Raw genomic sequence first — 27,145 nt, 5'->3', positions numbered from 1 at the left:
TCAATCAGTCAATCAGTCAAGCAGATTTACTGCTACTCTTTATTTCTTCAGCTCTTTAGCTTCAGTAGCTTCAACTCTATTTTCATTCTCAGTCAGTGCCTCATCAGTCAGTCAATCAGTCAGTCTGTCCGTGAGGCAATTTGAATCAGTTTAGATTGCTCGCAGTCTTCATTCCCAGACTATTTGCAGCCACTGTGGACATGGAGGCTAGACGCTGGCCGTTGCATATTAACGAGGCGCCTTTCGCATGTGGCTAGCAACATGTTGCGCTGTGGCATGCCCCGTGTTGCTGCTGCCTGTGGTGAGTTTCGCGCAGCCGAAACGCAGGCGCCACGCAGTTGCCCCATCGGCGGCGGTTGCCAGTTGCCAGCGATTCGTTCAACGTAACGGTAACGGCTAGGCAGAGCGAAGCGCGCCAGCAAACGACGTCAACGTCGTGGGCGTCGCTTGCCTCGTATACGTATACTACGACCCGTACCCAAGTACCGTTAGTCGAGCCGCAGTCCACGGATCGTGTGTGTCTCCATCTGTGTGCTTGTGTGTGTGTGTGTGTGGGTGATTCTCTCCAGATCCTTTCTTTTTGTTTGTGTTTTTGTTAAGTGAAAGACGGTAGTGAGTGACAGAAATCCGGAATCCGGAATCCGGACCCGGTAGTGGCCCCGGCACCGTCACCGGCACCGGAACTAGATCACGCCGTGGCCATGTACAGCGCCAGCGCCGAGGATGCAGCCCGTGCGGCCGACACCTACAAGGCCTTGGTGGACTACTACGCGAACGCACGGAGCGCCGCCAGCCACATCGTCTCGCTGACGCTGTCGCCGCTGAACGAAACGCTGTCGCTGGGCCTGGCCGACGCCGGCAATGGCAGCAGCAGCGGCGCTGGCCCGGGCGGCAACGCCAGCAGCAGCGCTGATGACGACATGGATGCACTGGGCGCTGGCCAATTCTTCTTGATACCCGATGGCGCCTCAACAGAGAGGAGCATTGGAGCACCCTCAGCCGCAGCGGCAGCTGGCGGCGTTGGCAGCGTTGGCAGCGGCAGCGGTGGCAGCAGCACCGCCAGCAGCGCCACCGAAATGCCCGCCTGGCTAATACCCAGCTACAGCCTGATCCTGCTCTGTGCCATCGTGGGCAATCTGCTGGTGATATCCACGCTGATGCAGAACCGCCGCATGCGCACCATCACCAATCTCTTTCTGCTCAACCTGGCCATCTCGGACATGCTGCTGGGCGTGCTCTGCATGCCCGTCACACTCGTCGGCACGCTGTTGCGCAACTTCATCTTTGGCGAGTTCCTCTGCAAGCTCATTCAGTTCTCGCAGGGTAAGTGCGGGCCAATTCCCTGATTACAGTGCTCCAGCTGGCCTTGGGGCGGGCGGCCTGCGGCCTGAGGGTCGTCGAAAGTGTTGTGAAATGAGAATGCAGCAGGCAATGTGAAGTGCACGCATTTCATAGTCTACATTGGCAACATTGTGTGCGGGTTATGGCGCCATCTAGCGTCGAGTAGTGCAGGCTAACTGCAGTGCGGGCTTAAAGCATCAGTGAAAATGCTACGAAAAACTGAAAAAAAAAAACAATTTTTTTTATTTTTTTTATTTTTTTTTATTATTTTTTTACAGTGTATAAATAAATATATGGACAGTTTACAAAAAATAGTCTGCTTGATAAAACATTTTTTTTTTGTTTTTTAATTGTCTCTACATATACAACTGTGAACAAAAACTACTCTAAATTTATTTTGCTTTAATTTTGCAGCAGGAACAATTTACTAAATATATTTTGGTGTACAAAAATCATTAACTTTGATAAATTAATTGTTTGTCAATATTATTATTATTTTTTTATTCATTTTTATTAAGTTTTTAATTTTAGTTTTCATGCTCATTCATGAAAGTGAAATGAGTATATTGATTTTGTGCCATGTCCGCCTCGCTGTCCGTCCGTCTGTTGGTATATTGCAGCTACAGACTTACACAGTGTCCAAGTTAATCCGATCCTCCCACTAGGGGCGTGGTAAATCATGGCAAAATGCATTTTCCGGTATATCAGCAGCCCTGGTAGTATAGAGATGTATAATCGCTCGCACGTACACAATCTATCAATATCTACGCCCATTGGAGGCGTGGCAAACCGCAAATGTTTTTAGCTTCTACAGTCTGCGAGCTAGAAATTTCCAAATTGGACTCAAAAGTAATTACTATTCCCCTTTGGGGGCGTGGCACACGAAAAATACCCTGTAATTTGATCAGTTTATGAGCCAAAGCATTAAAATTTTCATAAACACCTTAGGGGTTTATCAAAAATTGACCACGAATGGCATGTCCATGACCACCAGGGGCGTGGCAAGTCTGGGAAAACTGCAGTTTTAGAGGTAGCAAATAAAAACGTAACGATATTTGTATTCTCTATTAAATTTTATATATTATACATATACAGAATGAGGGCGTAGCAGAACGTAAAATGGCACTGGTATATGAAGGAGTGAGCTATAGTCGGTAACACCCGACTGCTACGCTCTTTGTCACTTTAGACATAGAAGGCAAAGTCTGCTAAAAATATTCCTATATATATACATGTATTTTATTTTAATGAATAACTTAATAAGACATTGACTAGATTTCTGATTTCCAAATTTCGTGAGCTTTAAAAAAAAACTATATATAATTTATCTTGCATCAATTTGGCAGCTGCCAGCTGCCGACACTTGGAAGACAACTGTCAAATTTCAAATTTATCGCCGAGCCGAATACTTTTTTTTTTTTTTTTTTTTTTAGATATTTGGACAGTTTAATAAAAAATTATGAATACATGTATAAGGATAGATTGGCAGTGTCTGGCTGTCGCACACTTAGTAACATCTGCGACAGCGGCTGTGGCTGTGGCTGTGGCTGTGGCTGAGACTGTGCGAAAAGTTGGTCAATAAAGCGCATATGCTTCAATTGAAGTTCTCATCATTTGTGAAGGGGCCAGCGCAGCGGCGCTTCCATTACAAAATGCGACCATGAAAACTTGTATGCTGCCAGCTATAGTTTCAGTTAGTAAATAGCAAATGACAGCGGCAGGTCGGGTGTCACAGACTGCGGAATACACTGTTAAAAGGAATAAATTGATGGAGAATGAGCTGATATGAGTTCATTTAGTTTATCTATGCCCAAATATTAGCATTCCCACGAGCAATTCTTGAGAGCATTCTAAAACTAATATGCTCTTAATTACTATGCAAACAGTGTATGCAAATCGCATACATAAAACTGTTCACAGTCTGTGCTATACATACGAAATGAGCAAAGTTTCTATTTTCCTGCATATTAAGAACAAGTGAAACATCAACCAACTGAACTTTCATCAACTTCTATACTTATTTATATGTATAACTATATATATATATATGTATTATATATGCGTATATAAATATCTGAAATGTATTGCGTACCACTACAAAAGCTGATAATTTGAAATTGTTGAACGTGGGCGTAAAATAATTATGGCACAAAATATGTTTATTAGAATATCTATGTATACATATACCTACTACATACATCTATATATGTATATATCCATATTTGTGTAAATATTAGAATATCAAAGGAAAAGTTGAGCATTAAAGGGCGAAAGTGAAATCCTCTACTATAAATATTCGCATGGGCCGGTGTTACGAGGAGGTAAATCAGATTTAATGAGATTTAGATTTAAGCAACAAACAGGGAGAGTGGTCCAGTGGGGAGTGCACGACTAGGTGTCACTTAGGCCACGATCAGAGAGTATTATATTCTGCTACAGAAGTCAAGTATGAATTTCTAGTCTCCTTTAAAGCTCACGGGATTTATTAAAGCATTCATAAAGCGGTAGACACAAAGCTGGTCGCAAACACAGACAGAGATAGATAAATTGCGAAAGTGACAGAGATAGCTAGAGTGATTGACGTGCTTACAGATGGACCAAGACGCAGTACAGGTTATATAAATGAGAGTATAAAGAGAAAGAGAGAAAGTTGGGGACAGGCAGAAGGGAGTGGGCAGAGAAAGAGCAAAATAAAGAGGATGAGAAATAGAGAGGGAGATAATGAGAATGGGAGAGAGAGAGCTAGGACAAAATTATAGCGATAGAAACAGTTTGAAGCGAGTCAGTGAAAGGAAATGAAGAAAGAGAGAGGCAGGGAGAGAGAGACAGTTACAGAGTCAGTGAAAGAGAAAGTGAAAGACAGACAGTAAGAGAGAGAGACAGTAAGAGAGAGAGAGAGAGAGGCAGAAAGAGAGAAAGAAAAAGGAAGAAAGAGTTGAAGAGCAACAGATACAGTGAGGGTAAGGCAGAGAATGAGAGAGACAGGTAATTAGAAACCGGGATGGAGAGAGAGAGGGATGGAGAGAGAAAGGGGGATTCAAAGAGAGAGAGATGGATGTAGAGAGAGAGAGAGAGATGGATATAGAGAGGGAGAAAGAGACACAGACAAGACAGATAGAAACTTCTGTCCCTTTATCTGCCTTAATCCCTTTGAGAAGAAAAAAGCCAGGACGATTGCTGCGGCTGAGCTTTAAAGTATATCGCATCGAATCAGATAATAGAGTTCCGCACAACAGAATATGAAATAATACTTCCAAATGCCGAACTAAGCTCTTTATGCTAGCGTAACTCTATCTTTGTTTAAGGATACGGAGGCAATCAGATGGAAATCCCATATTGACTGCGTATTCAACCGAATTTCTTCTTCCTCTTCTTAACTAAATACCTAGTTGCTTGTGAAGAATAAAATGATAAAATACATAATAAATAAAGCTATATTTAGACATACCCACGCAAGACATTTTGTGAAATAAATTTGAAATGTATTTACAGTGGAATTAAATTGATTTGTTTATTTTTGTGCTTGTGCCTGAACTGAAATCGAAATGACACTTTAATAACAATAACAACAAGAAAGGTGCGAAGATGACCGACTGGCAGATACCCTGAGCCCTGAGCTTTATAAGTATATCTCTATGCACACACATATGTGCATATAGATAGGCTTTACTAAAAAACTTAAAAAAACTAAACTATAATGATAGAGATGGATTGAGTTTATTAGTAAAACATTTGGATGTAAAGCACAAGTTTCTAGTTACTAAAATACGTTTATCGATTATTATCGATAATGGCGAAAAGTGATTTTTGTGATTATGCGTTAAGGTTTTAAGATACTGATACTCAGATTGAACGGGTCTAGCGACGAATGAACGGACAACTGGACATTTCGATATATATCGACAAGTATCGACTCAGCTAGTCGCCCATATCAAAGACCACGTATGTATTTTGGCATCTGCCACGCCTCCTACTGCCTGTTACATACATTGTCACGCCACCAGCATGCCCCAAATTCTCACTCTCAATGTGTGCAGGGTATCAAAAGGTAGTCGCCATGAATCTATTGATAACAATTCTCAATTCTCAATTATCTTATTTCTTTGACAACAAATCTCTTGCTATAAAGTTAGAGCAAATAGATTGCTAAGCCTTGGTGTATGCGTGTGTTTGTGTGTGTGTGTGTAGATTAGCTAATATAAAGTGAAAGCTGAACAATAAATAGAACATATCGTTTCACTACTGCAAGGGTCGCTGCCATCTTAATTCACAATTTTACTTCATTTAATGGCTCCGCGCGTTTGTCTCTTTGTGTTTTGTTGTTGTTGCTGTTGTTTTTTATTATTTTTTATTTATGCCATGCAGACGCAAATAAATAACGCTTTTCACTTTTCACTTTTCACTTTGTTAGCAGCAGTTGTTCTTGTCTGACTTTTACAATCTGGAAATTTTTCTACTTTTCATTGCAGAATTTTTTTTTTTAATTCTTTTCTTTTGGGAAATACTCCAGAAATATTGTGCCTGGCATAGCCGTGAAACTATGGGCTAGTTTAGAGTTCTACACTTGAAAAGTATAAGACAAGAAGTGAGGGCTTGATTTGCTATCTGGGAGTCTTCGACTGCTAAATACCCGGCAAATGAGAAGTTACGAATGATTTGAAGGTTCGGTTTAAAAAGTTTCTAACCGATGGACGCACATTGGCCACAAAAGCCAATATACCCTTATTATATACTGATATAGCCTTAGAGCTGAAAGTAAAGAACTAGAAAGAACTTTAGTTGACTTTCCCTTGGCACTCGCAATCCAGGGTATTTGTCAGTCGTTCACTTCCCGGCTCATGCACAATTACTCATTTATTTTTTTTGGTATTTTGTTGTCCTTTAGACTCGGACTGCCGCCCACTCGCTTTCGATTCCCGATGCTCCCCAACTTATTTTCGGCGCCCTTTTGTCATGCAAATGACATGCAAAACGAAGGCGGTAGATGGCACACAAATAACATGTAGCACAATCATATTGAAACGAAAGCAAAAGCCAGAGGCACAATGCAAAAGAATAAAAAAAACACAGTTGAAAACAATGATAAATTGCACAGAAGAGAAGAGAGAGGAGAGGGCGTACGACTACAACTCATCGAACTGCTCTCAAAGGTCGTCCATGGCTTCTTTTATATGAACTCAAATAAAATAAATTAATACATATATATATATATATACGTTTTGTAAATCTGATTTATATGACAGCTTCTCCTATGGCAGCTTGAGTGAAATAGTGAAATTTATTCAAGACATTTTCAAAAAGCAAATAAGAGTAGCTCTCTATGACAGCTTTATATAGATTTATTGATACACGCAACTATTCATGGCAGTTTGTTGCATCTTCAAGTATTTCATATATATTATTATTATTCGTGAATAGGTTTTTTTGTTCGCTTTCAAGTAAGCCCCATTAGATACTACACAAATTGTGCGAACTATTTTGCTTGGATGCACTTGCTCTGTTCCTGTTTCTGATGCTGCCCTTGACTCCTCAAGCGATGGGTAGAACCTCTCCCTCTCTCTCCCTTCAGGACCACGAAGTTCAAAGCGTGAGCGGCAGAGTAGACTTTCTCCAAAGTCTCCATATTCTTTACGGGTTTCAGTCTATACGGAGTCAGAGTCTCCAAGATTCTCCACATTCTCCACAGTCACCACTGTCTCCAATTTCTCCAAGGTCTCCACAGTCATTCACGATCTCCAATCTATACGGTCTCCAGAGTCTTCATAGACTCCACATTCTCCACAGTTTGCAAAGTCTCCACAGTCTCCACATTTTTCACAGTCTTCACACCCCACAATCTCATTAGACTCTATATTCACCGAAGTCTCCACAGTCCTTAAAGTCTCTACACTCTACACTCTTTTTCTACACCCTGTACAATCCCTACACTTCCCACAGTCTCTACACTCTCTTCTCTACATTCTACAATCTATTCCTTACACTCTCTACATTCTATTCTCTACACTCCCTACAATTTCTACACACTCTTCACACATGCTCAACACATTTCGTGGAAAAATTATGATATCCTCTTAAAGGGTATAAGGGTTCGAGATGTGTTGCTTTGCCACAATTTGTGTCTGCCTCGTAAGGAGGCCTTCACGGTTCGTCCTACTTGGCGGAATGAATGCGTGCAGTATTCATGTATTCCGCCGTAATGTGGACTTTGATTAAATCTGTACGCGTATTTTTGTTGCCGCCTTATTTCTGGCGTGCCACACACGAAGCCTGGCAGCATTGTAATCATTATGGCTAGCACTTGGCGCATGCCGCATGCCACATGCCACTTGGCACTCATTAACGTAGTGGGCCTATAATGCTAACGATTTCACGTCTGAATATTAATAACCATATTCCATAACATAATCAGCCCAGCTAAAAGTATGCGTAATTTTCAGTGTATTATGTCGTACCGGAAACGGTTCTTAGAGTTTTTTCTTTTAGTTTTCTATTAGCTGGAATATACATACATATAATGTTTAGAGGTTTTTTTTACCCAATCAAATTTACATATTTAAAAAAATTGTAGCATACTTTTATGAGCGAACTGAAAATATATGCATAGGCTGACCCAACAAGAATAGTGTAGTGCTTGATGATGGTAGCTGTTTAAGTAGGGGCTCAAGTAAAGGTGGGCCATTCGAGAATTAATTATTATAATTCAGCTGAAAATGTAAAAAAAATAATAGCAATTTTACTGTTGGTGGTACTTGAATTACCTAGCATGAGCTAGGTTCTTATACCTTAAGCCAAGCTGGAGATTTGTAGGGTGTAAAGTAAAGCTATAATAGAAGCACAGATAGCAGAAAGTTTTAAATTAAATGTGTTAGGAAGTATTATTGATAAATACTCAGAGAAGTTTTTGTATTAAGGGAGCTCATGCTCCAGGCAGGGCTGGCATAGCTGATATAATATGTAATATCAAAGTAATATCTGTAAAGTAAATAATTGCAATTTCTCTTCGTTTTACTCTGGTTGTTTGGTCAGCCTGCTCAATTTATCATAAATTTCAACCTATGCAGCAAATGGAGTTCCAGTGTGAGACCTCAATATTTTCGTGTTTGTTGAGCTAAACTTATTCCATTTGATTCCAAGCTTCAGGGCAAGGCATTTGGGGTATTCCCACAGAAAAAAAGCTATTGATTGCAATTAGCATTCCCTGACTACAGAGGGTATCTACATATCACAGAGCTGCTGAGACCTCTCTGGGGAGAGACCCAAAAGAAAATCGATAATCTGGGTCTACAAGGTATCACACATTCGCTGATGCCTGACTGCATAGAGGCACTCTCTCTCTCCCTCTTTCTTTTTTCTCTCTATTTATTATGCTCTTTGTTGCTGTTATGCAATGCGCTTACATAAGTTTCTAAATAAAATTTGCCGCTGGCCTTGGGCAGCCATGAATTACTGCCTTAAGTTTGTGCACACACACACATATATATATATATATATATATATATATATATATGCATGCCTGCCTGTGTGTGTGTGTGCTTTCGCTAATGCGCCTACAACATAATCATAAACATAAGCAACAATAAGCAGCGAGCAAGTCGACCTAATTCCGCCTAATTGTCTTCGCGCTGCCAGCCAGCCAACCGGCCAACTATCATTTTCTTTTGGCCAAGTCCGAGTCCGCCTTGGGTTGACACAAGTGTGATGCCAAAAATTGCTTTGACACCCACACAACAAGACTAGAGATTCGTTAAGTCCTAGCCTAGGCAGACGACGTAAAGTTCTCTCGCAAATATCATTTTAATAGGCTCCAAGGCGACGGGGTGACGGAGGACGGGGCGACGGCGAGATAGGGCGACGGACAAGTGTTTGATTTGAAATTATTTGATGGCCATTTGGCACATGGACACATGCTTATAAGTCTACAAGCTTAGCCACCGCAGCCCATATATCACGCGGCCATGGAGCGTCTGGCTTAGCGCGGCTGCGATAATATTGCCACCGAATACTTAATTCCAATAAAGCACAATGAGCCAGCCTCAAGACAGACACAGCACACAGCACACTTACACACACAAACACACGCTCTATGTGGAGCAAGGAATTCGATTTGGAAGCTGTTTCAGGATCTGAGCTGCTTCAGTCTCAGGAAACTTTTAGAATAATATTGTGAATGGATTTTAGACAAAAGTGGATGTGGCTTGGGTAATCCCTAGAACTGAGCAGGTTTCTGGCGTATTTCATACTCAAATATCAAACCAAGACCAAGAACAGAGTTTATTGCAGTCTAAGCTATGGCTTCTGTCCCTAGAAGTGTCGCATAGCAATGCCCGCAACTCGTCTGCAAAGTGAAACTTGAACTGGAATAAATAGAAGCAGTATATATAGTCTTTATTCTATCCCCTTAGATATTCACTAAAGACTATTATAATAATATTTAATTCTATATAGAATTTATCTATTTGTATATGTACTCCATCTATATGTACTCCATCTACATCTTACTCATTCTATATACATGTACATCGTACATATATATACTGATATTCACATATATATATACTCCATAGAGATTGTATATATTGTCATAGGGACATACTATCTACATACTCTAATGATACACCCTACCATATTCTCTAATTATACATAATATGTATCCAATATATACACTATATATATCTTACTTATGGTGTCTGTAGAATTTCCATATACCCTCTATATATTCTATATATACCTTCTGTATATATTCTATATCCTCTACTACATTCGTACTCTGTATATCCTCTATATATACCCCATAAGAACCTATTATATACCCTACATATACTCTGTATACTTATTCCATATACTCTATATATGTATACTGCATAGAGTATCTCTCTCTATCTCCTATATATATCCTATATAGTATATGTTTTCTTCATTCATTTCATTCCAAGCAATGCTCATATGCAAATGACTTTGATATCTCCTATGACTAGGGTGTATACGACTTTGTGCTCTACACAAGCCAAGTTTCAAAATACTTTAAAGAACCAATACACTCCCATTCCGCGCGTTAAAGAGTATAGGAAACAATTTGAGTCGCAACTAACTAAAAGCTGGCTAAAGACTTTACCCAACTTCAGTGTACCGAAGCTCTGCATGCATTCAAATGGAAAACTCTGCCTGCATTTTGCATGCCTGATAAAGCCGGAAAGTATGCCAGTTAAATATAGATCGACGCTATTTTTTTTTTTCGCTGCTGCTGCCTCTGGTTAAACATTAAAAAAAAACAAGAAAAAAGAAAAACTGAAACTTATGCCAAACAAAGTGGAGCGAAAAAACAGCGAGTTGTCTCCAAATTTTCCGCATGTGTGGTTATCGTGTGGGTGTTGGCAAATATACATATGACTTTGTGTGTGTGAGTGTGCGTGTGTGTGTATTTATGTGTGCGTTGTCTGCCATTGCTAGTTCGTGCCCGGCAAAAGTCAATAAAACGATTCATATGCGCATATAATCATAAAAAATGATTTTAATGGATATACACCTACACCTACACACACACACACACACACACACTCACGACCTCCCCTCTCTTTATATCATCCTCACTCTCTCTTCATACGCATTATGCTCCGACATATTGTCTAAATATTTGTGAGCTTGGCTAATTGAAGCCTGGCAGCTAAGCTCCCCACAGACTTGGCTAAAACTAAAGTAACTGTATTTAAGTGGGCCATTATTATAATTGGCTTACACTAGCTGCCAGCCATAGGGCGGCATGTTAAATGCCAACACGCTCCAAATTTAGTTGACTAGATGGCTCAATGCGTTCAGATGGGTATGTGAAAAAAAAGAATGGTATATAAGAATATGAATATGAATAGGAATGTGAGCATATAAATATATGATTTCATTTTGTTTTATTCATAAATGTATAATATATTATATTGTTCATAATTCATATGACTAAATATAAATATTTATAGGAATATAAATATATATAAGTATATACATATATTTGTATAGTTTGACCATTTTTAATGCTCAGTTAGGTTTTAGGATCTGCTTCACTTGGATCTGACTGGATTCATTTTAAATTTTTTTCTACTCCCAAAACCTATGTAATAAATCTACATCAAGTTTATATTCGTTCAAACTTCGTAGTTCTTAACTTTCCATAGTTAACGCTCTCTAAAGCTGTTTTATGACTTTGCGGCTCAACGAATTTCCTTGAACTTGGTCCATAGTTATACCCATTGAATGTGGGAAATAAGGGTATAAGGGCTATGTGATAATTGGCGTGGCAACCACCATACAGTGCAGATATTAATGATCAGGATAGTGAACTGAGTCGATTTCTCCTTCCATCCGTTCTCCTCGTAAACTAATCTAACTATATAATGATTGATATATATAAATCATTACATACCTACTATGGGTGCTAAAGACTTGGAATATATTCGTGAAGGCCGCCTTAATTCAATAAGATATGGTGAGTATTTCTACGCCTATTGGAAATCAGGAAAAACTGACAGTTGATATCCTCTATCGATATACCGATTGGGGGCGTGGCAGATCGAGAAATAAATCTGGCAGCATTTGTGCCTTGAATGAGTATTCTGCAGTCGGTAAAGCCCAACTGCAACCTTTTGACTTGTTTTTCATAATATATCTTAAATCTTGTTAAAGTTCTTATAAAAAGCAAACTAAGTATTCAATAAGGTTAGCCATTTAAATATCAGATCATTTAATCTCCAACAATTGGAGTGAAATAGTAGATTAAAACTAGATCATAGACCATAGATATATATAGTAACTACTGAAATTGCTTTAAATTATATGAAATTATTTATTTCATTCATTTATGTAAGGAAACATAATTGATTTTAGTTTATGTTGAAAATCAGCGTAAATTGATTTTTATGAACTTTTGATGTGAATATAAAACTTAATGCCTGGAAATGGAGCTGTTTTGATAGGGGCTGCGTTTTGTTAATGACTTGGACTTAAATTTCATTGCCTGGGCCATTTAATTATAGTTAATGTGTGTAGGAGAGTGTGAGGTGAAGTGTGTGTGTGTGAGAGAGAGAGAGAGAGAGGGGGCATCAGTTCTTCACGTTCAACGAGCGAACTTAACCACACTAAGCGACTGTCGTAATCGCAGGCTTAGCCTGAGTTGGCCACAGTGAATGTGTGTGTGTGTATGTGAATAAGTGTGTGTGTGTGTGATATTGAAATATAGTAGAAAATGGCCAGCAGAGCAACAAGCACAAATCTTTTGCCGCCAGCTAAAAAGTCATTAGGCAAATTGTGCAACCTGCCGAGCACTTTTTGGCCATTTTGCTCGAGTGGGGGCGCGGGAAGGGGGGAAAGGGGGGTTGCAAAGGCAGTAGCAGCAATTGCCAAAAGTAAACAACATGCAGAGCTCTATGCGCTGTTTGTCATCATGCTGTTGTTTAATCCAGCCATAGTTACGAGCCCGAATATCCACCAAGCAGCAAGTTCTTCTATGGCCAAATCCCAGGCTGTCAGCCTGGTCGCATATGTCGTGTGTCCACTTTTCCACATATTTCCCGCACAAAGCTGGTTAGAGTGCTTATGTGTGTGTGTGTGCGGGTGTGTGTGTGTGCGGGTGTGTGCGTGTCTACGTTTGTCCGCCATGTTAACAACACAGTTTGCATTTTATGTGCACGTTGCCAGGGCATTAAAACTTTTGTTAAACACATTCATTTCAAATCGCGCTGGAATATAACAAGCAACAACGACAACAACAACAACAATAACAGAGAGCACGAATATTTCATGCTCTAAGTAATCCTTAGTGTGCGGGGTAGCAAATAGTAACATGAGCGGAAACTCTATAATTAAATCTAACTAAATAATTATCTACAAACAATAAGAGAGTTGACTTCAAAAAAGTTTTGAATAGAGTTTTGTCACGATTATTTAGCCAAACGATGCTAAGCTACATGAGAGTGCTGGGAAGGTGGGTTTAGTTGACTGGAAGATGCGTTGACTATGATAGGAATATCTGCTAATATCTATAGATATAGACATATACATGTGGAAAGATGGCTTAAATAGAAGATCTATAGATATAGACATATATTGAGTGAAAGATTCCTGGACTATAAGACTTACTCCGTTTATTATAAGAATATTTATCTGTTATCTATAGATATAGACATATACATGTTGACTGGAACATAGCTTTACTAGAAGATGATCTTCCTAATAATATTTATTAATATCTATAGATATAGACATATATTGACTGGTTGACTGGAAGATGCCTCTACTAGAAAATTTTCTCAGTTTATAATAAGCTTATCTATTTAGTAATACCGACAGATATATACGGTTGTTGACAATATGATATATTCTCGATGGGAAAGATATCCAAAAATTAAGTTCGTTTGGTAAGCAATAGATGGAGTATGGTATATATTTATATATACATAGCTGAGCAGATAGTACCTGGTATTCAATTTAATTATGATCCAAAAATTAGAAGTAAATAACTACCTATATATATATACCTATATATATATATATATATATATAGTTCCGCGCTGAGCGCAAAACTTTAATTTATAGTTATTTAAAGCTCGGCTAAATGCAATCGCATTAAGGCTTAATCTGGTAAGCTCTATTAATTGGATCATTTAAGCGCTGCCACGTACAGCCAGCTAGCTGCTGTTCTGTTCAGTTGTTAAATGATTTTTCTCTTCATATTTACATTGTAGTTGTGAGGAGCACGGCTCCACTATGCTCAGATTCTTGGGAAAGTTTTAATTTTGTTTTTTAGTTGTTCGGTAGTTGCGATGGATGGATGAATGGAGGATGGCTAGAGGCCACGGAGTAGGTGGCATGGGGCAGGGGCAGGGGCAGGAGCAGGGGCAGGGGGCAAAGTGCCGTAGGTAACACGGCAAGACAATGCAATGCCCTGATTGTTCTGGCTAATGACTCTTCAGGGCTGAATGCGTACTGTTAGCCAGATTGTTATCTCTATATATTCCATAGACTTGGTTGGTGAAGTTGATGCCATCGGGATTTGGTTAGACGAAAGTTTTTAATGAATGCATATTTGCACCCTGCTCCTCTCTTTCTCTCCCTCTCTCTCTCTCTCTTTCTTTGTCTGTGTATGCAGCGAGTCTGCAAGCTCTATTATAATTCGCTTGAACAGTTTCGGGACTCTCGATAGACATGAGTTTGGTCTAGAAACCAGCTTAGCTATATCAAAGTTTTCATACACAAGAACACACACACACACACGCATAAATATAAACACACGCACACAGCTTTATGTAGGCACTTTAAAATACTTATTTAATTTGATAAAAAAAAAAAACGCGGGCGTCGAGCAGTCTCAGCCAACTTTGTTTCACTTTTGAGTTAAATAGAATTTTCAAAGCATGCCAAGAGACTGGTATTCGGGCACGTTCGAAAGTTTTCGCACCGCCGTAACCCTCCGGCCATTTGTCGACAGTCCGCCGCAACCGCTGTGATTGTTGCGCTTAAATGCTGGCATTTACTTATGTGTTAAATCCATTGAATCTAAACGAATTTGCCAGCTCGTTGTTGCTGCGCAAAGTTTCAATAATAGCATTAAGATCTACCCGGCACGATGTGCCGCCCGTACATTTTCAAATAACGCAAATAAAATTAAAAAATAAACAAAACAAAACTTTGTATTATTTTTGTTGTTCCCTTATTTTCGTCTCTCTGGCAATTCACATTTTGGAACTTTTCCAATATAATTGAATGAACACCCAGGCTAGCCATGAAGCATTGAAGAGTCTTTGGCCAAAAAACGGGCGAAATAAATTGTCTTTAAGAGAAGTAGAGTAGAGTAGAGTATTGTAGAGTTGAATAGTGTACAGGATTGTAGAGTTGAATAGAGTAGCGTAGAGTCAAGTAGAGTAAAGCAGAGTAGATTTCAGTAGAGTATAGTAGTGTAGAGTAGAGTATATTAGTGTAGAGTAGACTTCAGTAGAGTAACATAGGGTGGAGTAGAGTAGAGTAGAGTAGAGTAAAGTAGGGCAGGGGAGAGTTGAGTAAAGTAGAGTAAAGTAGAGTAGAGTAGAGTAGAGTAGAGTAGAGTAGAGTAGAGTAGAGTAGAGTAGAGTAGAGTAGAGTAGAGTAGAGTAGAGTAGGGTAGGGTAGAGTAGACTAGAGTAGAGTAGGGTAGAGTAGAGTAGAGTAGGGTAAACTAGAGTAGAGTAGGGTAGAGTAGAGTAGAGTAGGGTAAAGTAGAGTAGAGTAGATCATAGTAGAGTAGAGTAGACTTCAATCGAGTATAGTAGTGTAGAGCAGAGTACACTTCAGTAGAGTAATATAGGGTAGAGTAGAGTAGAGTAGAGTAGAGTAAAGTAGAGTAAAGTAGAGTAAAGTAGAGTAGAGTAGAGTAGAGTAGAGTAGAGTAGAGTAGAGTAGAGTAGACTTCAATCGAGTATAGTAGTGTAGAGCAGAGTACAATTCAGTAGAGTAATATAGGGTAGAGTAGAGTAGAGTAGAGTAGAGTAAAGTAGAGTAGAGTAGAGTAGAGTAGAGTAGAGTAGAGTAGAGTAGAGTAGAGTAGAGTAGAGTAGAGTAGAGTAGAGTAGAGTAGGGTAGAGTAGAGTAGGGTAGAGTAGAGTAGAGTAAGGCAGAGGAGAGTAGAGTAAAGTAGAGTAGAGTGGAGTAGAATAGAGTAGGGTAGAGTAGAATAGCGTAGGGTAAAGTAGAGTAGAGTAGATTAGAGTAGAGTAGACTTCAGTAGAGTAACATAGGGTAGAGTAGAGTAGACTTCAGTAGAGTAACATAGGGTAGAGTAGAGTAGAGTCAAGTAGAGTAGAGTAGAGTAGGGCAGAGGAGGGTAGAGTAAAGTAGAGTAGAGTAGGGTAGAGTAGAGTAGAGTAGAGTAGAGTAGAGAAGAGTAGGGTAGAGTAGAGTAGAAGTAGGGTAAAGTAGAGTAGAGTAGGGCAGAGGAGAGTAGAGTAGACTACAGTAGAGTAGAGTAAGGTAGAGTACATTAGACTTTACTTTAGTAGAGTAGAGCAGAAAGGAAAGAAGATTACAGTAGAGTAGATTTTAGTAGAGTAGAGTAAATTCAAAGGAATGAACTACAGAAAGCACAGAAGACAAGCAATTACCATTCCCATCAAATACGGCTTCGCACTTAATACAAGTTGCACTGTGAGGCGTCGTTCATCATGCACTGGTCAGCATGTGGCAGGACGGCGCACTTACCCGCAGCTTATCCGTCGTAGGTGCAAATGACGTGACGGAGTCTCAAATTAGGGGGATTGAGTAAAGAAATAACTTTTCCACCAGCAGCTGCAGCTGCAACCAAGCCGACAATCCTTGAGCGCCAGCAGCATGAATGAAAATAATTAAAGCAAAAGGAAAGCAGAAGCAAAAGCAAAAAAAAAAAAATAAAAAAAATAGGACGGGAAAAAAATAGGAAAAACTTTGCTGCGTCTCAAGTGTCAACGGGCGAAAAGTTTCTCAAGCTTTGCGCAAATTTATAATTCGCCGTCTTCCAACTTAAAGTCCAACATCAATCTGGAGCATGCAAATGTCAAATGTAGAAGTTCAGACATACACAAATATGTCAATATATATGCATAGATATATTAAAAAGTCGGAAAAGTTCAAGTTTAAAATGACTTTAGCATTCGTTCAATATTAGATTGATTTTACTTATTCACGAACTGGATGAGTACATTACTTTCCGTCCGTTATGTGCCTCCGTCCGTCAGTTTCCAGTCTGTTCTTCCGTCTGTTGCCCAACTGTGCGTCTGTACCCGCGTCTTATGAAATGTGTTTTCGGTTTTTTTCCGATGAACCTGCTACTACATAGTACCCTAATCGATAAATCTAACCTATCTATCCGGGGACCTGTATAATCACCGGATTGTTAGGTTATAACAGCTAGCACAGTATTTCCTACCACATAAAGTGTAAATGAAGTGCAATTTTCGGTACTGCCCGACTGCAGCATTCTCTCTTGATTGCACTTACTTAAGATCATATCGATTAAGACGTATCGTTGAAGTTTCTTAACATTCCAGCACCCGAAAGTGAAGCCAACTTTATGCATATTCACTTGAGGCGTCTTATATCAAATTGATAACGATAAAGTTTGACAGAATCCAAATTTACTGTTTCCACTTTAAGCATTACGAGCAAAGTGGAAAAGGTGATGCAGCATTTTTCTTAAAGCTCTTCCATTCCGCTATTTATACCCTGAACCCATTGAAAATGGGAAATCAGGGTATAATGGTTTTGTTGAAATGTATGTAACAGGCAGAAGGAGGCGTGGCAGACCCCACAAAGTATATATATTCTTGATCAGGGCGACGAGCTGAGTCGATTTGGCCCTGTCCGTCTGTCTGTCTGTCCGTCTGTCCGTCTGTCCGTCTGTCCGTCTGTCCGTCTGTCCGTATGTTTGAACGCGTCGATTTCCGAAGATATAAGAGCTAGAGACTTGAATTTTTTTTTAAAATGACCGTATATACAGCGCGGACGTCGAGTTTGCTTTTAAAATTCGATAAATCATCCCGTTATGTTTTTATCGAGTAAAAACATTCAAGTTCAAATCAGGTGCCTCTATAGCTAATTGTGAATGATTTTTCTTTTTTCAAATTTCTCAAATATTCAATATAATATGTAGATCATATGCTGAAAGTTTCATTAAATTCCGTTCAGTCAAAAATTAACAAGTAAGAAAGCTCTAGTCGAGACTGCTCGACTACGAGATCCCCTGAACCCTTGGAGTGCTAGCTATTTCAATAATTTTTCGCGTCTTTCAGCTTAGACAAGAAACACACACACATACACAAACACATACACACACAAGCACCCACGCATAAACACGCATGGGCTGCAGTGTGCGCTTACTATGAGAACTTAATTGCTTAATAACTTTTTTTGTGGACGTACGATCTTCATGAAACTTTCAGATTATGATTATAACATGAATATGCATGTAATTGCCAAAGCACAAGTCTCTAGTATTTGAAATACGCGTTTTACAAAAGTGAGGGTGAGGGGGTGAATTTAGAGGTGGGGGGTAAATTTTAACAAAAACCGAAATTGTATAAATTGCATATAAGCATATATAAAAAATTTGGAGACTCTAGCAATAAAGGTGTAGAAGATATAATTTTATAACTGGTTTTCGATAAGGTTTTTCATCGATAAAAAAAGATCGGGATGAGTTATCGAATTTTAATGATAAACTCGATATCCGCGCTGTAATTACGAACATTTTACAAAAAATTTGAAGTCTCTAGCTCTTATATCTTCGGAAATCGACGCGTTCAAACATACGGACAGACGGACAGACGGACAGACGGACAGACGGACAGACGGACAGACGGACAGACAGACAGACGGACAGGGCCAAATCAACTCAGCTCGTCACCCTGATCAAGAATATATATACTTTGTGGGGTCTGCCACGCCTCCTTCTGCCTGTTACATACATTTCAACAAAACCATTATACCCTGATTTCCCATTTTCAATGGGTTCAGGGTATAATAAAAAATAATCAAATATTTCGCCAATTAACAAACGCACGTGCAGCAGCTACAACAAAAACATTCGTTTAATCACATCAGCTGTTAGTTTCGTTTAGTTTTGGTAGATGGCGCAGCAGCAGTGAATCTATTTGAGTTTTGCCAGCGCCACCAGCAGGAGTGGGGTGGCCTAGTGTGTTAGATGCATGACGCTCGATCAAAAAGTCGCGGTTCGAATCCCGATCGGTGCAACACTGATGTTAATTTTTTTTAATTGTTTCAAAATATTTTTATATTTTCATAAATACGTTTTCTATTTAATTTATATTTTTAAATACACCGAAATTGAAATTTTAACTATACTTTATGTGCGTTTTTAATAGTTTGGTTATTCTAGCAGATTCTTAGAATCACATCAGCAGTTAGTTTCATTTAGTTTTGGTAGATGGCGCTGCAGCAGTGAATCTATTTGAGCTTTGCCAGCGCCACTAGCAGGAGTGAGGTGGCCTAGTGTGTTAGCAGCATGACGCTCGATCGAGGAGTCGCGGTTCGAATCCCGATCGATGCAACTGATGTTAATTTTTTTTAATTGTTTCAAAATATTTTTATATTTTATTAAATGAGTTTGGTATTTTATTTATATTTTTAAATACATCGAAATTGAAATTTCAGCCATACTAAATGAGCATTTTTATTTGTTGGGTTCAGGGTAGTATCTAGTCGAGCACTCTCGACTAGAGTTTTCTTACTTGTTTTCATCAGAGCTCATTGTAAATTATCGATGCAGGCAAAACAACAATTTGAACTCCCTGCGGATGGGAAATGGCTTGGAAAAGTCTCTCGCTCTCTCTCAGTGTGTGTGTGTGTGTGTGTGAGTGTGGGAGTGGGACGGAAACTTGTTCAATTGAAAGCGTCAGCATCTTGAGAGTCATCAATATTTCAATTAATTTCGCACCTAAGGGAGTTGAGTTTTTCTTCTTAATGCGCCCGCGAGTATGCAACGCGCTGTGGACGTGGAGTTGCATACTTTTAAGGCGCACTGTGGAGCTGTGAGGCGATGCAGTCTGGCGTAAGAATGGCTGAAATATGCCGGGATTATAAACTATATATATATATATATATAAGCGGATCTGATGTAAGAGTGTGTGTGCATGGGTAAAAGGGGTGTGTCTGTGTGTGATTTTGTCTTTCTCAGTGTTTGAGTGTGTGTGTGTAGTGAGGTTTGTTTGTTGTTTAACTTAAGTGTGACAACTCAACAGCTTGATTGATTGGCCTTAGGCGCCATGACAACTAAATCATTTTAAAATGCGCGCGTGTGTGTGTGTGTGTGCGGACGTAATTCGATTGGCAAATGCTAAAGTGACTAGAAGGCGAGCAAGCGACAACCGAAAACGAATAAACATTGAGCACAAATTCAATTTTATGCTTTCTTTATTTACTTACTTATGCATATGCATGTATTTATACCCACGCACACACACACACACACACACACACGCACTGACATTTATCTATACCTGTATGTGGGTGTGTTGATTGAATTTGATTTGAGAACGCGCACGCAGCATCTTTAAGTCGTCTTAACAGTCAGCAACATAAATCCAAACACACGATTTGTGGATCTCACATAGCTTTAGCAACAGCTCCTGCTTCAGCTCCTGCTTGAGCTCCTGCTCCTGCTACAGCAGTCGATTTCGAATCTAGCTGCTTGATTTGGTCGACGTGTTGAGCATATTACGTATACGACATGTTCGCGCGCCAGCTAAGGAAAACATAAATAAGTATGCGTAGCTTGGCGCTGTGACAGCCCCAAATTTATAAGCGTCAGTTGGGCGATAAAATTTGATTGCCGCAAATAAAAACGGTTTGGGCGCGTCTGGGCGTATGGGCGGCCGGAAAAACAAGGCATAACAAGCATCAAGAAGCCAAATACCACAAAATTTGTATAGCCGGCCTAATACAAACGAACCCCATTACAAACGTACACGGCAAATGCCACTGGCTACAACAACAAGAACAGCTACAGCTACATCAGCCAAAGTCCAAACTCGATGACATATGGCCGAAATGTGTGCGTGCTGTTTAAGTTAAGACCCCGTTTTCGTTTCTATGATTACAAATTTAAGCAGCCAATCCTACATATGGCCCAAAGAACATCAATTCGAGCTCCCCATTCGGCTACCTACCTCATCGCCAATAGACGTAACGCCACCCAGCCCCATCCCAGGCAGCCGACACGTTCCACTTTATACGTATGTATGTGTGTGTGTCTGCTGCTCATATGCCAGCAATTTGGTAATAGAAGCTGGCACGCCAGCGCAAATTTTAATGTGCAGCGTTTTACAACACTTGATAGATAAATTTGGCACTTAGAACTGATGTCGAATCAGATCTCGTCCCTGATTGGGGAATACTACTATAATATCTAACTACATACATACATAGAAATGTATACGTACTACTACTGCTCATAAGATACTACTAAGGACTATTTTACTACTACTCTATTACAACTACTATGCTATTATGTAATACTCTGTAATATTATTCTACAATTCGCTGCTACTATATTACTACTACTCAGCTGTTATTCTACTACTACTTCGACGACTCCTCTACTACTATTCTACTACTACTTCGACGACTCCTCTACTACTATTCTACTACTACTTCGACGACTCCTCTACTACTATTCTACTACTACTTTATTATTATTCTACTATTACTTCGACGACTCCTCTACTACTATTCTACTACTACTTTATTATTATTTTACTACATCTTCGACGATTCCTTTACTACTATTCGACTACTACTTTATTATTTTTCTACTATTACTTCGACGACTCCTCTACTACTATTCTACTACTACTTTATTATTATTCTACTCTTACTTCGACGACTCCTCTACTACTATTCTACTACTACTTTATTATTATTCTACTACTACTTCGACGACTCCTCTACTACCATTCTACTACTACTTTATTATTATTTTACTACTACTTCGACGATTCCTTTACTACTATTCTACTACTACTTTATTATTATTCTACTACTACTTCGACGACTCCTCTACCACTATTCCACTACTACTTTATTATTATTCTACTACTTCTTCGACGACTCCTCTACTACTACTTTATTATTATTCTACTACTACTTCGACGACTCCTCTACAATTATTATTCTATTATTCTACCACTATTCTTATACTACTATTATATTGCTACTTACTGTACAATTATATAACTACTGTTCTAATACTATTTCTACTACTACTCTTTTTGTACATCACTACTATTGTCCAATGAGGATACTTTCAGGCAGACTTCATGTCATGAATGCTTAATGTGCTTTATAGGCAGCGCCTGGCTCTGCTATTTATATAGACAATAATGGCATTGACTTTGCATACCAGGGCTATATATGTCCAGGGGTATTTTGCCCGCTTGGCCCTTATTTGCTTTTGTGTTCAAGTTAAAAAATGTGCCCATTTAATAGAGAATTTGATAAGCAGGCACACGCTGTCCTTTTTCCCTGCATTTCATTTAATTAAATTATATCTTAAGCTTTCGTGGAATCCTTCAGAAAAATGAAACAAACAAAAGGCTCTCGAGATGCAAAGCCAGCGTCCACCTTAGTATCCCTAATTATAAATAGCATAGCAAATACACTGTAAGCAAAGCTCGGGCACGTTTTGACAGTTATGTAAGTGTCAAGAGAGTCTATAAAAAAAAAAAAGGAAAAACAAAAGGAAACAAAAATGAAATTTCGTAAAAATAGCTTTTCGTTTTCTCTGAATCCCCAGCTGCCTCTGTGGCCGTCTCCTCCTGGACCCTGGTGGCCATCAGCTGCGAGCGTTATTATGCCATTTGTCATCCGTTGCGGTCGAGGTCCTGGCAGACAATTAGCCATGCCTACAAGATAATCGGATTCATATGGCTGGGTGGCATTCTGTGCATGACACCGATAGCCGTATTCAGTCAATTGATACCAACGAGCCGGCCAGGTGAGTGCGTTGCTGTCGATGGCCAACTAAGCAGCTGTTGTCGAATTTGTCGCAGGTTTCTGCAAATGCCGCGAACACTGGCCCGACCAGGGCTACGAGCGCTTCTATAATATTATGCTGGATCTCATTCTGCTCGTGCTGCCCCTGCTGGTGCTCTGCGTCGCGTACATCCTAATAACACGCACTCTCTACGTGGGCATGGTTGTGGGCAAGGATGTGCGCACATTGCCAGCGAGCAGTGGCAGTGCCCAGACGATGGCAACGGCGGCGATAAGCGCTACGCCTGGCAGCAGCAGCTGCGTTCTGGTCCTGAATGTAACGGCCGACTACAATGGTAAGTGGCGCGGTATATTCTGCCCTACAATCCCCAACAACCCACTCAGCACCTCCTGCCCCACCATAAAAACCGAATTGCACGACAACAAATGCGCATTTTATGCCCAAATTTTCGCAGAGAGCAGCAGCAGCAACAACAACAACGCAACGCGAAGCACAACAACAACAACAGCAGCAGCAGCAGCGGCAACAGCAACAACGACACTTACAACGACAACAACCACAACGACATTGACAACCGTTACGCCGGCAAAGACCCCAACCGCCTCGCCAAGTCTACGCATCCACGACGCGGCGCTGCGCAGGTGAGCTCCGTCCAAATAACCCTTGATCCCCGGCTAAGCCCAGTCCAGACCGGCCTAGCCCTTAGCTGCGTATTATCATATATTAGTCATGGACCCAAATTTCCGAATTGGCATCGCCATAGCCCAGCACTTAGCATAATTAGCTAGCCGAACTAGCGAGCCATCTCGCTTATCTGCTTACCAGATATTAAGAAACATTCCAATGAACGCGACTCTGCCGAACGAAATTATGAACGAATCTAAATGAACTGAATCTTCACGCTGCACAGTGGGGCAAAGAGATGCATTTTAATGACTGTAAATTGATACATGCATCTACATAATAGAGAATTGTACAGGGAGCCAGAATCGAAAAGGTTCCTTAAAGTCATAAATAAATAAATAGTAATAATAAATTTAATATATTTTGTATTATTAATTTAAATATATATATATATATATATATTTTTTTTTTTTAAATTTAGAAAAAAGTATAACTAATATACAGAAACAAAAATTAATTGGAAATTAATGAAGGTTAAAGGTATTAAGCCATACGACGGTAGATATATGAGTTCTGGATACTGCCAAGTAGATACCACCTGATAAGCTCTGGATATATACTATTATAAATATATATATAGATTAGATCTTAGTTATAGCTAAAAGTAAAAAATGTAATACAAAAACAAAACCATTATACCCTGATTTTCCATTTTCAATAGGTTCAGGGTATAATTAAGGTATATTTGAATAAATACTACATATATGCAAGAAAAATACCAAGCAGATACTAAATATTTACTAGAATCAAATTAGAGATATTATAGAAACATTTTATATAAAATCGATTTCTGATCATTTTTACCCCGCTAAACCGAAAATCGCTATAAATCGAAAGAAATGTTATCCTCTTGATAAAAATTCGTTCTCGATAAATCTCGATAGTTTGATTTTCTGTGTAACTCATAAAAAAATCATCTTGATAATTTGAATTATCGGGACTGGATGTATATACAAGATATATACTAGATGAAAAATAAATACAGGATATATACTAAATCGATATACAATAAATATATATACCAGATAGATGTAGATACAACATAGATATGAAATATATACTAGATATACACTATATTTAACAAATACAGTATATTTATTGGGTATATGCTAGACAAATACTAAATAGATGCAAGATACTTTGAATTCAATTTCTTACTTGATTTATCTCTAAATAAGACCGTCTTCTATCATGTAGAAGTTTTCTTATGGCCAAGTTTATCTGTGGCTCTTAATTGCAAAGGCTAGACCATACCCTTTTCCTTTAGATTAGGATCTATACAGCTTATATTATCAGTGCAAAAACTAGAATCTACCTTTCTCAAATACCCAGTGATGGATGGTAGCGAAAACTCAAATTATCATCTGCTTGATCTCTCAACTTCCACAGATCCAACGAGGCCAAGACGCTGGAGAGCAAGAAGCGCGTGGTGAAGATGCTGTTCGTGCTGGTGCTGGAGTTCTTCATCTGCTGGACGCCGCTGTATGTGATCAACACGCTGAGCATGTTCATCGGGCAGGCGCTGTACGAGTACATTGACTACACCACGATCAGCTTCCTGCAGCTGCTGGCCTACTCCTCCAGCTGCTGCAATCCGATTACCTATTGCTTCATGAACGCCAGCTTCCGGCGCGCCTTTGTTGACACCTTCAAGGGATTGCCGTGGAAACGTGCCGGCACGGCGGGCGGCCAGCTGTCGGCCAGCCAAGCGAATGCCAATCCCGGCCTGGTCATGGGCCTGGACACCTGGCGCACACGATCGCGCCACGATCAGCAGGTGAACTCGGTGGTCTATACGAACAGTGCCGTTGCTGCCGACAGTCCGCAGCTCTAAGGCTCTCTCTGCTGGCATCGGACCCACGTTTGGGATTAGTTGTCTATCTAGCTACTAGATATATATATATATTTGTATATATATATTGCGTGTAAATATGTAAATGTCGCTTGGGTTTTTTTTTTGGTAGCTTTTATTTTTACATAACAATTTAATAACTAAGTATTTTCGATGTTTCAATTACATAAAATTCCTAAGGGTTCCAACAATAAATAATAAAAATCAAACTAATAAAATACCAACATATGGATCGTTAAATATGCGAGTACAACGCGGGCCTTTTCCTTGGTCAAAAACCAGATCCTGCGTGCCCAATACTTTATTTGATGGATGGTGGGCAGGCGTAGAGTCCGGGCCTCCACATAGGGACTTAATGCGATTGCGTTATAGTTATAGTTGTTGTTTTGGTTGTAGTTATAGTTATAGCTAAAGTTATAGTTATAGTTATAGTCATGGTTACGGTTATAGTTGTAGTTGTAGTTATAGTCATAGCCAAAGTTACGGTGTCGGTTATAGTTATAGTTATCGTCAAGGTTATAGTTATAGTTATAGTTCGGGGAATACCAGGGGTCTATGGTCTGATTGTGCTCATACAGGCGGAGATGCGGATCGACGCGTGTAAAGTAAGGATCGTTGGACATTAGCAATCTGCTCACATCGAAGTGGGTTATATTGCTGGCATATTCGCAATCGTAGTCAAAGTCAATATCATCATCATCAATATCATCATCAATATCATCATCATCATCATCATCATCATCATCATCGTCATCATCATCGTCGTCGTCGTCAGCGTCGCCATCACCCCCTTCCTCTTCCTCCCCCTCATCGTGATCATGTCCCTGCTCATCGTTATCGTTATCATTATCATTATCATTGCTAGCACTATCACTAGTATTATCATTATCACTAGCATGATCCCTAGCATTATCATTATCATTAGCATTTGCATTATCACTAGTATTCTCATTATCATTAGCATTCCAATTATTGTCCTCATTGGAGTCACGTTCAGAGAGAGGCGTGATTTTTAACTTATGGACATGTTGCACACGGAGCCTCTTCATCTCCGACTTTTTCATCAGGTCACATTTGAGAACCACGATCTCGCCAAGGAAGGAGATACGTCGGTTTTTAAGGGTCAGGGCACGCAGCGTGTCGCGCGGGTCCTTATAGAGCACATAGAACGCTCTGTCGGTGACGACGCGCATTGTCTCCAGCGTGCCCACCTGGGTGAAGAAGTAATAGACGATGTGATATAGATGATCCGGCACATTGGACACACGCACATAGCGACCAGCCACGCGCATCAGATGTTCCGTATGGTATTGACGGTAAGCTCTTAGTTTTGGAAGTGTGTTCAGTTTGGGTAACTGTTTCTTGATAACCTCCTCTTCCTCTTCATTTTGCTCATCATCCTCTTTTTCACTCTTCTCCCCCTTTTCCTCCTTCTCTGCCCTTTCCTCCTCCTCTTTATCCTCACTATCAGCATTATCCTCATTATCCTCACTATCTTCATTATCCTCATTATCCTCGTTTTCCTGCTTTTCCTCCCCCTCTTCCTCCTCCACCTTCTCTTCTTCCTCTTCCTCGCCTGTTTCGTTCTCCTGGTAGTAATTGTCTTCGGGCTGCAGAGTGGCCTTAAATACATTTGAAATCACCCGCTCCACCCTCGGCCTACGCTTGGCACTCATAAAGATCTCATCAATCGGTCCGCCAAGGAACGGAGGAAGATAACGATCATGGGGATGATCCTCAATCCAGCGCTCTTCAAAGGTGTACAAATTCAT

General features: G+C 39.8%; 2 protein-coding genes across 2 annotated transcripts; one reads left to right on the top strand and one right to left on the bottom strand.

Annotated features, from left to right (window-relative positions):
• Positions 1–257: 257 nt before the first annotated feature.
• On the top strand, positions 258–26,076 carry CCKLR-17D3 (Cholecystokinin-like receptor at 17D3). The gene is made up of 5 exons (XM_089474691.1): positions 258–1,323; positions 22,637–22,837; positions 22,893–23,171; positions 23,292–23,478; positions 24,911–26,076. The coding sequence occupies exons 1-5, from the start codon at positions 702–704 to the stop codon at positions 25,353–25,355; spliced, it is 1,734 nt and encodes a 577-aa protein (XP_089330817.1). The 5' UTR covers positions 258–701; the 3' UTR covers positions 25,356–26,076.
• Positions 25,583–27,145, bottom strand: LOC149267843 (uncharacterized). Its single transcript, XM_089474692.1, has one exon. It carries the CDS (start codon positions 27,143–27,145, stop codon positions 25,583–25,585), a length of 1,563 nt encoding a protein of 520 aa, XP_089330818.1.

Source organism: Drosophila arizonae, chromosome X (assembly GCF_054131065.1).
Source record: "Drosophila arizonae isolate 15081-1271.41 chromosome X, UAZ_ARI_1.0, whole genome shotgun sequence".
Lineage (NCBI taxonomy): Eukaryota > Metazoa > Arthropoda > Insecta > Diptera > Drosophilidae > Drosophila > Drosophila arizonae.
Note: the sequence above shows the minus strand (reverse complement) of the source record. Positions and strands in the feature narration are given on the sequence as shown.